General features: G+C 43.7%; 1 protein-coding gene across 4 annotated transcripts in view; it reads left to right on the top strand.

The window, feature by feature from the left end:
• The window catches only part of LOC107186308 (RNA-binding protein Musashi homolog 2), a 161,186-nt gene that overhangs the window by 100,940 nt on the left and 42,439 nt on the right, over positions 1-17,807 (top strand). Inside the window, exon 1 of one of the 4 annotated variants that reach the window (XM_015574143.1) lies at positions 2,555-2,620. The exons of the other annotated variants lie outside the window; for them this stretch is intronic. Coding sequence (XP_015429629.1) covers positions 2,589-2,620 — 32 coding nt within the window. The 5' untranslated portion in view covers positions 2,555-2,588. Of the gene's footprint in view, positions 1-2,554; positions 2,621-17,807 lie in introns of those variants that run through there. 4 annotated transcript variants of the gene reach the window in all.

Below are 17,807 nucleotides of genomic sequence, written 5' to 3'. Positions count from 1 at the left end.
TTCGGCGTTGGTTGATCGTGTCTATCCCGTTTCGCGCCGATTTCCCCATCGAGAGCCCACACACGTCTCTTTGTGTCGCGGCGCAGAGCACACGTGTCCCCAGGTATCGCTTGGCCGTTAACGCGTGTGTTCCCGATCGTTTGACGCGTGTTGCACTCGCCGGTGCATCCCGGAAACGCACGGACAGCGTTTTGTCCGCGAAAGAAACGATAAAACAGCCAATTCAGGTAATACGATTTTTTGGCCTATTCGTTCATTTTGCCGATACGATGATAAAGCAGCGTTCATACGATTCTGTATATTCACCGAAACACCAACTCCGACGTGTATGCTTAGTTCATTTGTACGTGTGAATATTTATTTCGTTTATTACCGATTCGGTCAAAAAACCGTGTTATCCGAACTAGATTTAAAAACTCGTGATCGGACGAGCACATACGGAAAGAGACGTTATCGATTACGATCATTGACATTAAACCTACCGGACCCATCAAAAATACAGGAATTAGAATGGCAAAACCGGTAGTTCGACCGGTCGTGGTAAGTTTAGTGTTAATCCATTGACTGCGAACAGTTGGCATAGGCGTCGAAGGCAAGACGTTCGTCTGGTGCGAACAGAGCCTTAAGGGGCCCAATGCTCATTTGGTGGGCAAACATATATTCATATTAAATGTTTTATGTTTGCAAATTACGTTTTTAACACGTTGATTGCCGAGTACGTAATAACTCGTACTTTGCAAGTTTGCCACAGAGGCTGACTACAAGTATACTCGTAAATGACTATCTACTTTTAGAAGTCATGTACGAGTTAACTCGTAGTAAATTCATGTAATTGGTATACTATACCGGCGTTCTGAGACAGGAATGAAGTATGATCGTGGCGTCAGGAACCGGTTTCCCAAAAATGACATGACAGTAAACGTGTTAATAAATATAATTGCAGAATACTAAAAGAAATAACAATTCATGTGTGATTTTGATTAATAAATAACCACGCTACGTACAGTAGTGCACCGTGTATCGTGACGGTTGTTGCTACCACAGTGCAGCGCGATTGAGAGTTAATCCTTGTTCCTCTCTAACAACGTAATTCGTCATCAACGTAATCTAGGTCTCCCACATAAAACAAAAATAGAAAAATCGACTCGCTTGTATCAGTAACCAACGTATCAAGATTTGAACATTTGAATTTTGGCGGTCTACGAGGATCAGAACCAATGTTGAGGGTAGGTGTCGACTACCTCGACTAATTGGATCTAATACGTAGGATTAAATAGTAGTCCTAGAACGTCTACCGCAATGTAATCCAAGTCTCCCTCATAAAACAAAAACAGAGAAATTGACTCGCTTGTATCGGTAACCAACGTATCACGATCTGAACATTTGAATTTTGGCGGTCTACGAGGATCAGAACCAATGTTTAGGGTAGTTGCCGGCTACCTTGGCTAATTGGATCTAATACGTAGGATTAAATACTATTCCTAGAACGTAAGTGAAATCTATAGGCGGATGAATTTAATCGACAAGGTAATGCCGAAATTTCGCGACCATTCAAAAATATTGGCGTGCGTGCGACGGCTGGTCCGCTAGTACGCACCGCGGCCACGTTCGCATAGGGGTGCGCTCGCTTCTCTCCCCCCAGGTGTCCCAACCTAACCTACCCCTACTTCGCTACGTATCCCTTGGTTCGGCCAATCTGCTCTCTCCCCACTTTCCCGGCGAGGATCGCGTCGTCAGTTCTGGTTCCGCCGTTCCTCTCTCGCCCATCCCCTCTACCCTCTTCGGTGTGTCGCCATCCCCACCAGTGCGAGTCGAAGCGGCGAGCGCACAGCTGCCACACTGTGAACCGCGAGGATCGGGAGAGAGACGCGCAACGACGCCGTTACCGTGTGGCCGGTACGTTCGACTAACCTACAAATATATTCGGTCGCGACGAAACTAAAGGAAACAGAACAACAGAACAGTGTTTGTGTGATCGACGGAATTAGTTAGTTTCATCGCGTGTCCGTTTGTGATCGCGGTGTGTGATATTCTCTCGTGATCCTTGACAGTGGAGGTTATAATTGGTTTGTAGAACCCGGCGTGTCATACACGGGTGAGAGAGCGTGTTGTGTCAAACGCCGCGCGCGCGGCGTTCCTTTTCTACGTTCCCCCGTATGCGAAGGAAGGCCCTGTTTGCCGTGGACCGGCACGTTGGACCAGTAGTCCCTTTGTTCCGGTCGAGTGTGGTGGTCACGTCGAGAACGTTCGCAAGGTGGTCGTGTTGTTTTGGCGGCACCGTGAAACCCCTCCTCCCAACGCCGCCGCGACACGCCGCGCATATATCGCGTCGTTGTGCATCCTTCGAAGCTAGTTCGCGTCGGTCGTCGCGACCTTGAACTTGTGTTCCTTGCCTCTCGATCCCGTCGTAGAGAAAGAGAGAGTGGTTGTGTGTGGTTCGTTTTTATAATCTATGGTGCCCGGCGTCGTTCATTCCTCCGAGACCGTGTGACAAAGCACAAAGCATTAAGGACGAGACCGGCTAGACGGGAGGACCGTGAGGATTCGGAGCGACCGTTTGGTTATCCTGGAAGCGTTCGTGTACGACGATGTTTCCATACACAACCTTCTCGGCAGTAGGGTAAGTGAAAAGAAACGCCATGATACAAACATCGAGATTATTTATTTTTATTATTATTATTATTATTATTATGATTATTATTTCTCCTGGCGATTCAAGTCGTTCGACAGTGGTTCCTGGTCTGTCTGGTTTACTGTGCGCGTGTGTGTGTGCGTGCGTGTCGCTCGACGTATAAAATACGAAGGTCTGGCTTTCTCTGCTAGCGAATGTTGCTCCTTCTCCCGCATCTTGTACACGTTTCGCGAATCGTTCCTTCTCTCTTTTCCCCTCTACCGCTTGGCTTTTCATTCTGGACTGTTTGTTTTCATGGTGCACTGCTCTGTATGTGTCATGCCCGCGCTTCGGAATCGCTTGATAACGAACTTCATCTCTCTCTTTCTACGTATATACACACACACGGATTTCGCCTGCCTCTCCTGGATATTTCGTTCTCTCTGTCCATGCTTTATTTCGCGTAGAAAACCGACCAGAGGGGGGAAAAAACGCGTGCAACTGCTGATGCACGACGCATCTGTCCTCTGCCTGCGTGCTAGCGCACGCCCGATGCTGTGTCTCTCGTATACATATATAACGCTCAGGAGAGGGAAAAAGAGACTGTACGTCTCTGTGTATGTCTCTAGATATACGTGTAATGTTTGTGTGTGTTTGTGTACGTGCACGAGGGACAGTGAAAGGGACACAACATCACCGTAGAGACGAGAATGAGAGAGACGCGTACACGTTTCCTACGGAATAGGTACGACCGAACTTGGAACGCGTCGACGCTTTGTCCTTTCCCCCTTTGTTTCCTTCTCTCTTTCTCCGTCGCGCTTTTGCCCTGCCTTGGTTCTCCGTCTCAGTCTGTCGTTGCCCGCCGGTACACGGTGCATACATACACATCCATAGTTAGGACTGGTTGCGAACCCGTCTGCCTCTGTGTGCGGTTAGGCGCGTGTGTACCAACGAGGATCGCGCGAACCCTTGCTCGATGGCGGTGGCCAACGTTCGTAGAAATCAATCGCGCTGCAAAACGGGACGCGCTGGCTCGCGAGGAGGGCTGATTCTTTACCGAAGTCTCGACAGAAAAATTTGTTCGTTCTCTGAACTATCGGAATTTTCCACGGCTTCCCTTTATTTCGACGGGACACATCGAGGTACATGTATACATACATACAATATTTACGCTAGGATACCGAGCGAACATTCGAGGATTCTCGAGACCTAACCTCAGCCTTGGGTCCCCAGGACATCAAGTCTTGAGAATCATCCGCGTCCTTTTTTCGATCAAGAGGTTCCTTGGTTGCCTGGGTAACGCGACGCGCCGATTCAACGTGGCTCTCGTCGGGGATAGGCGGGCGAGAAACCCCAGAGAAAGGGTGCAAGGGTGTAGCGTGACACACGAGGGCCGTTCAGGTTGCAGTTAGGTTAGATCGTCGCGATTCCGCCTCTCTCTCTCTCTCTCTTTCTTCCTTCACGCTTTTGCTCTTTGTCCTTTGAACCCTCGTCGTCATGCCGACGTAAAAACAACCGGCGTTTGCGTTGCTCGACCCCCCTCCCCCTCCCACAAATATCCGTGGTTACAGAAGCTTTCGTAGCTCGTCGATCTTCGAAACTACGCGACGACCTCGTTTCAAGCATTTTCACGAAAAAATCGGGGATTATGCGCAGGGTACAGTGCGCGTCGTGGGGCCAAATTTACGCGTCATAAATTCGATGTTAGGTCGAGGAAATTCTCGAGAACCACGACTGGGCGAATTCTCCGATGCGCAGCTGTCATTCTTGTGTAGGAAATTCTGGGACAGATGTGGGCCGATTCGTCGCGGTTTTCTTCGTTTCAGATATTTTGTTGCAATCCGTCGCCCCGATCAAAGAACCAACTGTGTGTCTCTTGTCGTTCCCTTTGCAACACACCTTTAACGGGAATCACGCGAAACAGTCCAGCTTTTGTTTGCCAGGATCCTCGACGTCGATGCCTCTGGGGGTTCCCGTGTCCGTGCTTTCGCGAATCCCATTTGAAAAACTGGCACGAGGAACGTTTTACCGTACTGTTTTCACTTGGAAAATCTATATCTGGTGCCCGGAGTGTACTAAATCCACTTTTAAAAAAACGATATTTTACATGCTTCCTGTATCAAATATTTCACTCTTTCTGGTGGTAAGAATTATTTCGTTCAAAGTCGTCTAGTTTTTAATAGTCGGAAAATGATATTAAGTTGATATTTTTTAAACAGTGTAAAGTCAATCATATGGGAATTAATGTAAAGTTCACCATTTCTACGTATAGACTTGTTTCAATTCTATACCGAATGGTTCTAAAGTTATAGTTTGATTTGCTTTCCTCTAAAGTTTGAAAAGTGTGACTTTTAGATATGCATTTGCTTGAACGCGTTCGAAATTAATTACCGAAATGCCTGGCCTAATATGGAAACGTGGGATGCCGCGCGAAGTGGTTCCCGTTAAATAATAAACGACACCCGTTTATTCGTATTACGTTGGCCGGGGGAAAGGTTAAGGGTGAAACTTACGCGCCTTCCTAGTCGAATTACACGACCTACGTAACACGCGTTCTCGTAAGGCTTCTCCTCTGGTAAGCTGCAGCTTCGTCACCGCGGAAATTGTTCGTCGAGTGTCTTCGTGTCGCCTGTGGTCTAATGAGTCGAGGAAAATTGGTACGTCGAACCCCCCACCCCATGAAAACCGTCGACGTATTTGCTATGAAATTTAACCGAAGAACATTTCGTAATTAATTAACGCCACCGGAGGTTCGTAGACATAATAAATGGAAAGCTTGATACGCGAAAGAGTATTTAACTCTTTAACGCCCAGTCCCTTAAATCGTTATTTCAAAATTATAAGACTGATATACAGGTTGTCTCAAAATACGTATAAGTCCTTCAAAGGGGTGAGTTTTGGGGTGATTTGAAATAACTTTTTCCTTGGCGAAAAATTTCTCCGAGGCTTTGTTAACGAGATATTAACGAAAAACCCCGACCAATCAGAGCGCGAGTCTGCCGGCTGAGCTCCCGCGGTAGCGCGTAGCCAACGCTCTGATTGGTCGAGGTTTTTCATTAATATTCCGTTGACAAAGCCTGGGAAAACTTTTTCGCTAATGAAGAAATTGTCGCAATTCACAGGAATCACCCCTTTCAAGAACATACAACAATTTTGGGATACCCTGCATACGTTGTGTCTTCCTATTTTGAAGTGGAAAATATTGATATTAAACAGACCCAATTTTTTTCATTTTTTTTTCTTTTCTTTATTTTCGGAGAGAATACTTGAATTTCTGAATTGAAAACTTGAAAATCAACTTCACATCAACTTGCAGAGCAAATGTTGGATATTAACCGACCCCAGAATTTGATGCACTCTTAAAATGAGTATTGCACCGGTGCAACACTAGGAGTTAAACCGTGTTTGTTTCACGGTTCGATACCCTCGAAACGAGTGATAAAGAAAGAGCTACCGAAGCTTTCGATTTCCTGCCGTTAACGTTTACAAAGTGAAAAACTCGGTACGCATAAAATACGCTCCACGAGTGTTCTCGCGGAAAAAAACAAGAGACAGGGAGTGGTCTTGGGTCGGATAAACACTAGTCAGGGGCGCCATGCAGTTTTCCCACTTTCGTTTCTATCTTCGCCTGAACGCAATAGCCTGGCACGGGCCCAGGTGATAAACGTTCCAACGGGAACAACCGAGCCGAGCGTTTGTTTCCCGGCCGGTTGGAGAACGCCGCGGCGGCGTCTGGGTAATTAGTTTGAACGATAAGTCGGTTGGTCCGTCGGTCAGTCGCTGGCTACCAAGAAACACGCGCGCGATTGGTTCTGTCCAAGGCAGAGAAAGAGAACGGTCTAGGGCAACAGCGATTTGGTCCGTTCGAAGAGTGCCAGCTCTCTCGAGGCGGAACAGAGGGGAGAAATAAAAGGAATTCAGAGTCACGTGTGTGTTTCCTTCGAGTCTGGCGAGTATATATTGCACACACGCGTTGGGAAGTCGATAACCAGCGATGGCCGCGCGATCCGCGAATGTTATGTCAATAAATGTCCGTCACTGACACCGTCGGGTATGCTTTTAGAAGCGGTACCACTCTGGCCAACCCCCGCCACGGTTGCTCGGTTATTTGCCCCGCTGGAGGATCGCGCTCGAGGTGCTTTCGATGTCATTACCGTTCACTTTTGTCGTGATCGAAATATGTAACGAGAGAGCTTCCCTTTGGTTGTCGGTCCTTTGAAACAAATACCCTCGTTTTTGTTTTGTTTTAATATTATCGGTTTTTCGATATTTTATGTCTGGACGTCGGAGTAGAGGAAGGTTGCCAAATTTGTACCATCGTCTAGGTTGGATTACTACTGTAACTTAGTGACTTGTCATGTCTAAGGAATTTGTGCCGTATGATAGACAATATTTGTATAAGAGTGGTGATTGTATTAACTAATATACTATACAAGAAATAACTAATGAAGTTCAGCACATTGATAGAGCCTGGAATTCTGAAGTCAATAGTATTTGTTTCAGCCGTTTATGGCTATTAGTTTATGAAATATTTAATGTTCAGTGCCCGAGGAGCGTTCGAACACTTATCGAGGATTTACTGTAGAGCGATTACTTCAGCCGTTTAGTTTGTAGGTACTCTGTAACTTATGATCTCTGCATAGTACACGGTTGCCTATGGGAATATCGACGAACGGGTCGAATTTCACCTGGATCACACGAGTACCAGCTAGCTATACCCGTTCTGATAAATCTTCACTATCTGGCCAGCCGGCTATCGGGTTTTGTTCCGCGATCATTTTTTCGTTTTTGTTTCATTTTTAACGACCTCGCGGAACCGACGCTTCTCGGGAATGTTAAACAGGTGTTTTTCCGACTCCCGATTCCGAACGAGAGTCCGTGACTCGACTGCAGCAACAACGAGTCGGATTTTCAGAGTGTATGTATACACTGAAGAAGTTCCATTCGGTCGCCACTCGGTGTGCTATCCACAGGTCGGCGCATTGTCGCGTTCGAATTCGCTCGTTTGGACGTTCGGATTACACAACGTTTCGACGTTCCACGCTCGATTCACCGATGGAGTTGTATTTCCGTTGCCTGGTAATCGGAGACCCGGTGATATTCTGGCCACTGCTAGGGCGTCGTCGCGCGAAACCTTGAAACAGTGTCTGATTCGATGCATCCGATGGCGTTCGGTTCCGAAGAGATTCGAAAGCGCGCGAACCCCCCATCATAGGAATTCGATAGTTTGCGTGCACATACTGAACTCGAGAGATTGAACCGAACACGACGATGGGTATCGAATAAACACATCAACCCTTAGCTATCGTACCCTGTTGTAGGAACGATTTACAGTAAAGTCGCGTTAACTGCGCGACACTCGGTACCGTATGCGCGCGGATAGCACAGAGGGTCAGTATTTCCTAAGTTCAAAATTCTAAAAAAGTGTGACATTAAGAGTCGAGTGGGAGAAGAATCTTTCTCTCTGTTTTTCACTGGCTTGTCCTTTTCTACGTTCGGAATACTACAAAGGCTAGTTGTCGAGGCTCGAGCTTCGAGTAAAAAACGTATTCACGAGGCTCAGAAGCGTTTCGCGTAGGCCACGATTATCGTCCTCTCGCGGACCCGAGTTAAGGACGATAATCGAGAGGACTCTGTATAGAGAAATCGACTGCCAGTGGTGGTGGGATCCAGTGACAAAGACCTCGGTCGATGCACGTTATGGCCACTATCCGGCTTCTCTCTTCATTGGCTTCTTTGCCTCTAACTTCTCCGTCGTTGTCTCTCTTACCGTTCGTAATTCTCCGTTCGGGAAAGGAATAAATCAGAGCGATATTCTACCCTCGACACGAGGGAGAAAATGTATCCGACAAGCCTTGCACACACACACACACACACGATACGGAGCAAATTTTCATCGTCGTTCGATCCTTCGATATTCTTTTTATCGTTTTATACATCTCGAGCCCGAATCCCAGTAGCGCGACGAATAAAATATCGTGCTCGTTTAAAGAGACGTTGATTAAATCATCGGTATTTCAGGGGTTGGTGGGCGTTAGGTCGTTGCAAATTCGACCGTTTTCAATTGTGTGCTCGTAGGACAGGATACACACGTACAGGTAGACACACGTAAATGTCGAGTGCATAGGAGGTTTGTTGATCGTGGGTGGATCCTGTTGCCCGTGCTACGAATATTCGTCGATCGATCGCCGATGGAAATTCACCCTTTCTGAACGCGCGTATGTGTAGTCTGTGTGTGTATCGTTTTACCGTAAAACTAGAAGCAGGGATTTTTTAATAAGTGGTGGCCCGCGAATCCTCGCACTCGTAATTACCGTAAAACCGTGTCAGGGTAATTGATTACGGCTCGTTACAAGCACATACACACACGGGGGTGCCGTTTCTTTCGAGGCAGAAGCTTTGATAGAGCAAGTTCACGCGCGTATACACAACACGCGTTCCGTGATAACGATCAAGGAACTCGAGCGCAATTTGTAGCACACGGAACACCACGCAGTCCTCCGCTCAGTGGCCACCAACCATTGGACCGAGACGGTCAGACGTTTCTTTTTCCCGTTTTATTGTCGACGGTGAGTACCGTTCTCTCGGTTCTCTCTCGAGTTATGCTCGATGATCGATAGCGAGAGATCGGGGCCAAGAGATTTATTCTTTGAGCAAACTGATAGTTTCTTGCGTTCGTTCAGAAAAAAAGCATTGTACAGGAGAAGCTGGATAATTGAAGGTCCCTTAATTGATCACTGGAACGCCCTCACTCCCAAGGATGCAGTCTCGAAAATATTTACCGGTAATCAAAATTTTCCCTATTATCCTCCTGGTTGAGACAAATGATTGAAACTTGGTATATGTTATTTTTTGTTTATAAGCTATCGAATGGTGTATCATAGATCCTAATCTGTCGAAGGGTACGGACTACCCTTATCCTGCTATTCCCTTTGGCCTTCTACAGCCCCGGAACGATCACTTATCGAGTTTCTACTGTATTCCTAAGCGGTGTCAGACGCATTTCCCCGATTTGTGCGGAAGTCGTAGCCGAAAAATCGGCGGGTCGGAATGTTTTGCATACTTAGGGTGGGGAGCATTTGAATTGAAATGGCGCGGATACATCAACGACGGAACGTCTATGAAAAATCTTGTTTATTTCGGTCTCTGTACATACACCGTACTCACCGAGGGGGCCGTTTTCGCGCCAGACTTCGGGTGTCGAAAATAAAACAGCCTTGGACAGAAACTAATTCCGCGGCCTGAATTAACACGCGTTCGCCCCGATAAATAATGAGAATAATCTGTAATTCCCGTGGATCGCACTTAGGGCACCGTCGCACACACCGCCTTTATTGTGTCGTAACCGTGTGTTCGTCGCGAATTTCTACGAATCGATCTTCGCGGATTTCCGTCAATTGTTTTATTATTTTTTTTTTTTTTTTGGCAGGGAGGAAACCGTTTCACGGTCTCGTTGGCACCGCTCTCGACGAAAGTATCGATTGCCACGTTTGGGAAGGGAACTTACGGCCGATAGTCTCTGCGGGTTCGTTTTCAATGACCAAGCAAGTAGATCGTGGGAGCAAGAAGTCGTCTTCGATAGAAATGTTGATGATGCATTCCGATTCCCGTCGATCTCACCCCTCTTCCTGGATCACGGGGACAGCGAGATGGTTACAAAATTGTTCGAGTCTTTCGAAAGAATGACGTGGAAAGTACAGTATACAGAGTAAAACAAAGGGTACATGACGTCTGGGGTAGATAGTACTCGCCAGATAACGGAAAAAAGTTCTGGTAAACATTGGTTGAAAAATTAATATTTTCTAAGTTATGAAGAATTCTTGGTATCGGTTAAAGTGAGTGACTTTCTAGGTTTAGGAGATATCGTAACGTATGGAATCAATGAGGAACATTGTAAACGAACTAATTAGAATTCTAGGAAACCTGTAACCAGGAATGGAAGAAATAATCCATTGTTTCCATACGGTACGATAACTCCCGAACGGAGAAAATCAGTCGTTTTAACCGAAACGAAAAATCGTTTATAACTTCGAGAATATTCATTTTTCAACCAACGTTTATTAAGATTTTTTTTTCGTTATTTGACAAATACTGTTTACCCCAGAAGTTACGAACATTTGTTTTTTTTTGTTTCACCCTGTATATTACCAGGAGATAGAGAAGGGTTATCCGTCGGTTTTCTCGGTTATCAATCGTTACGTTTATATCTGAAATCAAATCAAATAAGACATTAAATATCGTATTCGTTCGAATCAGTCGTGTCGATCAAAAATCGTCACGGGGGGACAAGACAACGGTAACCTTGCGCAACGGCCACGTGGAAACGTGACTCGATCGAAGTACTTTTCAAGAATCATGTTACCGTTTGGCCGACATTAAACATTATACAATCCTGTTCCCGGGGGCGGTCTCGCGAACGACATTGCAAAATCACGGCGACGATCGATGCGTGTCGTGGGTTCTATTGTTATTAGATTTCCCTTCGATCATAAACACCGTCGATCGACAAAGAATCGTTATTACTAGACTGCAGATTTTAGACACTTATAGCCTACTGGGCTCTGTGAAATTCAATAAAAGACAAAACAGTCATCAGGTACAATAAATTTTATATTTTATTTTGAACCCAATAAGGTACTTAACACTAGAACTACCAAGTCAAAATGACTTGTCAATACTCTCTTGCAACGACGATTAAAATGTTATGACAATACATTTTCTCAGATATTTTGCACCTTTCATTGCGATATGAAATTGAAGAAATTAGTCATTTTCTAAATTTCTAAATTTTCAAAAGTTTGTCAAGTTTATCCACAGATCGAAGCAAATATGCGTTTAACGTCGGTAGCTCTAGTGTTAATAAAAGAAAGATATTCTTAGACATGCTCTTGTCTTTATGAATTACCTTAACAAAATGTCATTTTCCATAAAAATCCGCAGTCTAGTTATTACCATTTCCCATGGGATCGAGAAAAAAAAAGTGACTTCTCTGGAATCAATGCCACACAACGATCCCCATTGATTCCGTGGACGCGCGCAAGGTCGATCGCGAATCGGTCTCTGGAGAACCGTTGGTCGCGTTCGCGCTCCTGCATTTCCCTTCCGTCTTTCGTCGTTTCTTTCATCTCGTTCCGAATCGCACGCTCGAAAAGCGTGGGAGCGTTTGTGATACTCGAAAGCCATCAGAAAAGGCGTGTATCAAAAAAAAAAAAAAAGAAAGAAAGAAAGAAAGCGTGTAACGAGAGGCATGTATTCCGGTTGAAAGTCCCTCGAAAGCTCAAAGTAGTAATGGATTTTACAGTACTCCCTCCTTTTCTCCCCCCCCCCCTTCGTGTTTGATACCTTTCTTTCTTTAACTGTGTCACGGCACACACTCGCAGCGTTTTCAAAAGCGTACTTCTACGTAAAAGTAGGGACTACGTAGGTTCGTTCCTCGATTTACGACGCGATCTCTACGACCTTTTATTCGCGGTTACTAACATCGTCGATTTTAACGGAGGGGGTGTATTATTTTAAATTCGAATCTGGATATTCGTCAGGTTTGAATTTGATAAAATTCCCAAGCAATTAACCATTCGGAAGGGGTTTATCGTAAATCAGTTTGCCAACGGAACCCCCCCCCCCCGAGTCCTTTCGGGTTAAACAGACGATCCCCTGGCTCTCGTAAAGTCTGGCGTTATTACACGAACGAACTCTATAAAAATGAAAATTGAATTCGCCGGTTGATCTCATTTTCAGCAATTTCCTGCGTGCAGCATCCCTTCTTTATTCCCGGGGTCGCGAGGTTCATGTAATTATCGAGTGCACAGTGTAAACAGCGTATACCCACCCCCCGACTGCCTTTGTTACGTCTCTAATATCGGCGTCTAATGAATTTTCGATTGCGGTTGCTATTCACTAGGGGGTGGGTTGGAATTTAATTTTTGAATTCTCGGAACTCGAATCATAAACTTTGTAGGGTTTTGAAACTTCGGACGGTGAGTTTGTTTAAAAAATATCAATCTTTATTGATCATAGTTAACCGAAATAAAGAACAGTATATTCACTTAGCCTTCTTTTTTTAGCACTAACACTGGATACTACAATTAAATAATACTTTAAGTGGTCCTTTTTCCAGAGAAGCTGAACAATATTCATAACTTCATTCAATTTTCATAAAAATCGGTATTCTCATATTTTTGGGATTGTTGAATTCGAATATCTTGTAAAAAATGGAACATTCAGAAAACTTTATTTTTTTTCGATGTTCATGAGTTCAGCATTTCTGCGTTTAGCAGGTCATATAGGTAATGGTTTACATATGATTATTTCAAGAATAAATTTTGCCTGTCACATTAAACATGCTAGTCTTTTCAATCCATTAAGAACCACGAAATTTCGTCAATATCGATGGCTCATATCTCACTAACCGACCACTATATTTCACAATTGCCAGCGACATTTCTTACACCGATATGTATCCATTAAATGTATCATACTAACAAGCTGTTACTGCAAAAAATTTATTTCGACCAGCTTTTCAGATTTTTGCATTTCCGTAGCCGCCATTGGGAAACTGTTACTCTCCAAGTTCTCGGCTACCCATTCCACTCCGGGATTGTTTTTCCGGCGGAGCGCGCACAGAACCGCCGCGAAATATTCTCACGGGTTTTTCCTTCGATTTCACGTCGTTGCGCAGTGTACGTACCTACGGTGTATACTAGAGAATTCCATCGTTTCTCTTTTTCCGGAAGACGAAAGTTCAGGAAACCAGTAGGAACTCGAGGGAGAGAGAAACAGAGAGAGTCATTCGTTCGCGAGCTAATGTTTGTGATTTATAAGACCGATCGTCGTCGAAGTCGACGCCCTCCGTTATTCATTGGTTCACGGAACCGTTCGCAGCCGCGATACCACGGGTCAATAATTGAACGTTCGAATAGTGTCGATGGATCGATAACCTTTTCACTGCTGGTGGTAGTTCGTGGTAGGGATGTTAGATACCGATTCGATTCTTCCGAAGATCGATTTTCTCTTGAGTAAACATGTCACCTGCCATGTGTAACACAATATTAACAGCGAAAAGTATGGGACCAGGTCTGACAATTAAAGAAAGTGGAAAATATTTGTCTACAATTAGTTAATGACGGTATTTTATTAACCCTGAGGATCCATAATGTGGGTATTTGATACCCACTTGAATATTTATTCTTGGATTTTTTTCTTGTTGAATGAAATAATTGTATATGTAGCTTTGTGTATTCTTTCCTTTGAGTTCGTACATGTAATAGTGACTTCTCAAGCTTAATAACAGATTAATTAGAGGAAAAAGTAGAAATTCAAATTTTATCGCCATTTTGTGGTCTGGAACTATTCATCGATGTACCAGAAAAAGAAGGTACACCAAGAAAGATTATGCCAAAAAACGTTGCTTTATGTGCCGAACGAAAAAAAATTGACAATGCGATAGAATGTATGTCAACTGTAAAAATCCGATAAGTAAAGAACCTACAATTTATATATTCGTAAAAATTGTGGTTAGTAAGTTTTCATACTAATATTTGTATTTTTTATAACAGGGCTAATTTATGAATACAAAAATTTGTTTTATACTGTGTGAGCTGCTATAGGTCTTTTTCCACACGATATGTAAATCCAATGAACGCCAGATTCATGCATCGCAGGGTAATGTAGGGCACTTTTTAAAACTGTTGGGAAATGATTTGTATGTGTACCGATCCCGTAACTTTTATTTCATCGTAACGGAATAATGATTTACTGTTCCATCAATCATTGAACTCTGGTTCCATTCTGTATGAAAAAAATTAGGAAAGATGGATAAATACAAGACAAAATAATATAAAAAAGAGGTTGTAAATGGAGACGACTGGGCGCCTTCCTAAGTCGAAAGACACGGGATGCTTGAAAAAAAAAACAATAATAATAATAATAATAATAATAATAGAACACTAAGAACTGTTTAATCTTAGTTAATATTTTATTAAAAATTTCCTATTGCGACTAATTCTATACTGCATAATATATTGATATAACTGTTTCTAATCTTATTTTCATTAATTGTTGTATATGTATACTGGATTCATACCCGTTAAATTACTAAATAAATACATAGAAAAATAAAAATAAATTCTCTTCTGAGCACGCGTTTGACTACGAAATTCTTGGAAAAAACGAGCGCCCACGCGTTTTTGAAACGTCCCGTGGTCCCGTGGTGCCGTCTTCGCGGCGGTAGCGGTGGATCCGCGCTGCGTTCAATTTAAATTCATCGCGCAGTCGCCTGGCCGTTATTAAAGCTGTCAGAATAAATTTCAACGGAATTGGCGGTAGAATCTAATAAACGTCGGATGGTTATCGGACCGATGAAATATCGAATAAACTTCCACGATTATCGCCTTGCGACCCAATCAATGAAAATTAAGATGTTACGCAATGGTTTTTCGGACAAACACCCTTCTTAATTTGATCGATGTGTGTATGTAAGAGATTCTTCGAATTTTACGGAATATCCAGGTTCGAAATTACGGTGTCCTCCGTCTCGACAGATTTCAAGAGGTAATTTGGCTTTTTATCATTGGTGCACGAGTTTCATTAATAATAATAATATTTATTTATAAACGGGTTTGGAGGACAAACAGAAAGTTTAGATATACGAATAATGCCAGAGTTTACTAACACTTACAGCAACTATACAGAAAGTTTAATTAAATTCAATAGAGGTTCTGCAGGACTATACGAAGAATTGCAAAAATAAACAAAATTTACCCCTTTAAAAATTACAATTAATCTCGGAAACTAGAGCCGACCGACATTTTCGTGAAAGGAAAAAGTTCAGAATGTTGATTACTACCAACATATTCAAAATTCGTCGAAATCGGTGGGGAAGTAGTTCTTCGACAAATTCGCCAAATATATTATATTCATGGCTCTCGAATCATTTTTAAATAGTTGTGAGGGGTAGGTTTGGCTCCTCCCTCTCAAAAGTTTGCCGCCCCTTGATCTATGGAATCCTTTAGTTCGTCCTACAGTAATGTCTCGACGAGTGCGACGTACTCGAGTCCACTTCGAAGCATTCGTGGAAAGCCCTAAGGGTTTTCAGCCCCTTAATTTGTTTTTTACTCGAAGCCAAGCTTCTGCTTAGCTTCTGTTTACTATGTTTTGATTGGTTCCGCAAGGGGACTCCCCCAGTGGTAGGAATACCGCCGTCGCCGATTGTCGCATTCATCGAGGAATCACTGTCCAAGACGACTTATTTCCCTGATCGGCGGTTCTCGAGGTTTACCATGCGAAAATTCCATTGTCGCTATCGTCTTTGGTACTCCCACATGACGATCGGAACGTTCCCTTGCGACTTCTATCCTTAGCCTTCTTCTCGTACGGTGTAGCTGGCCAGGTTTCTCAGACGAGCCAGCAGGCGCCAAGGCCGGGCATTCCTTCACCTCGCTCGATTTTTGTTCCTTTCTTTATTTCCTCTCCTCTTTGCACCGCAATCTCCCGTCGACCATCTTCTTCACTCGCTCTTTTCTCTCTGACCTCTCTTTCCTTTCCTCTTTTCTCGTCTCGATTTCTCGACTCGCGTCTTGCCCCCTCGATGCGCTGCCAACCGTTGTCCCTACCTGCTGTTTTCTCGTTTGTTTAACGTCTCTCGTGGTCCCGCTTTTCTTTCTTTCTTCGGTTTCGCGCATTGAACGTGTAAAGGAACAATGGGATTTCTGTGTTTCTTGTTGTCCCTGATTATACGCCAAGATTGTATCTTCGTGACCGAGACGCACTGAGTGATTACCGAGATTTTACGTAAAATCGCTATGTAGCTGTGTGAAAATTCATTGGCGGACGTTCACGTATGGGATGTTCGTTTGATCGATCGGTAATCGGAGGATCGATAAATTCCACTGTGTCAGGAATGTTGTGAAGGATTCGAGAGGAATTTTTGCTCTAACCGAGCTGGTAGCACTGAAAGGGCTCCGTTGGGTGTGAGACTGTACAGCTTCCGGAAAATAATCCTGCTACCTTTGGAAATTGTATCTAGATAATAATGTATTGTAACGGACGTAAATTCGTCGAATCATCGTTAAGGTTAAAACTAAAAAGAAGAAAGAAAATAAGAAGATATACTTAACGGTACACTTTATGAAAATTTTGAGGTTCGGAACTTAAATGGCATCAAGAGGCACATCCTTATAAGGTACGTGCTTTTTTTGTGGATGGACGCATTTCAGAGATTTCAAGGTCACCTTGATTTTTTTTTAACCGAATTATCTATTTCTTGTACCATAAATCGACAGAGCATCAACTTCTGAGTAACAATGTGTGGACCCTGCATAGGTCTTAAACCTAATAGTTAAAGAGACATTTACAAAATAATCACTGTATTAAAGTTGAAGGACTTCAATTCGAGCGCCTATAGCTTCCAGATAGTAAGTGCGTATTAAAAATGATTTTCTACATATCTCGTTAACCATTAGGTTTAGGACGTATGAACGTCAATACAATTTTATGGTACAATAAATAGGTCATTCCGTTAAAAAAACAAGTCAAGGTGACCTTGAAATCTTTGAAATGCCTCCACCCACAAAAGAAGCACGTACCTTATAAGATACGTGCCCCGTTGATGCCATTTAAGTTCCACGCCTCAAAATTTTCATAAAGTGTAATGAGACACCCTGTATACAGACACTAGCCACTCCCGATGTGTTTTATTTGTCGGTTATTTCGATCGTGAAATAGGTCGCGATCTCGCGTAGTTCGTCGAGGATGCGCGTGTGCTTCTGGGGTTGGCTCGTGCTTTGCTACAATTTGCGTCATAATGATCGGTCCATGCCGCGCGTAATTAATTAACTTGCTCATTACCAGACTATTCGATAACTAAAACCAGGGTGGGGAGTGGACCCGTGAAACGATCGCAAGGGGTAACTGTTTTACTACATTCTGTTAATTGTACCACGATGACATCCGATACTCTTCCGTAACACATCGTTCAACGAGATTCGCTAGTAGCGTATACACAAAGAAGCGAAAAATTCGCGACAGATGGTTTGTGTGTAGCTCCTCGTATCAACGTACATTGTGTGTGTCCGTCTATTGATCGTTCCTCTCGATGAAAAGCGTTGCCCGAATAAAAAGGGAATCGATGGTGGCTCTCGATTAAATGAACCCCGGGAAAAAAGAGCCGCGAACCAGCCTCGAAATTAACGAACTCTGC

This window comes from Dufourea novaeangliae, unplaced genomic scaffold (assembly GCF_001272555.1).
Source record: "Dufourea novaeangliae isolate 0120121106 unplaced genomic scaffold, ASM127255v1 scaffold64, whole genome shotgun sequence".
NCBI classification, from domain to species: Eukaryota; Metazoa; Arthropoda; class Insecta; order Hymenoptera; family Halictidae; genus Dufourea; species Dufourea novaeangliae.
The sequence above is the reverse complement of the archived record's forward strand: the minus strand, read 5'-3'. Positions and strand labels throughout refer to the sequence as shown.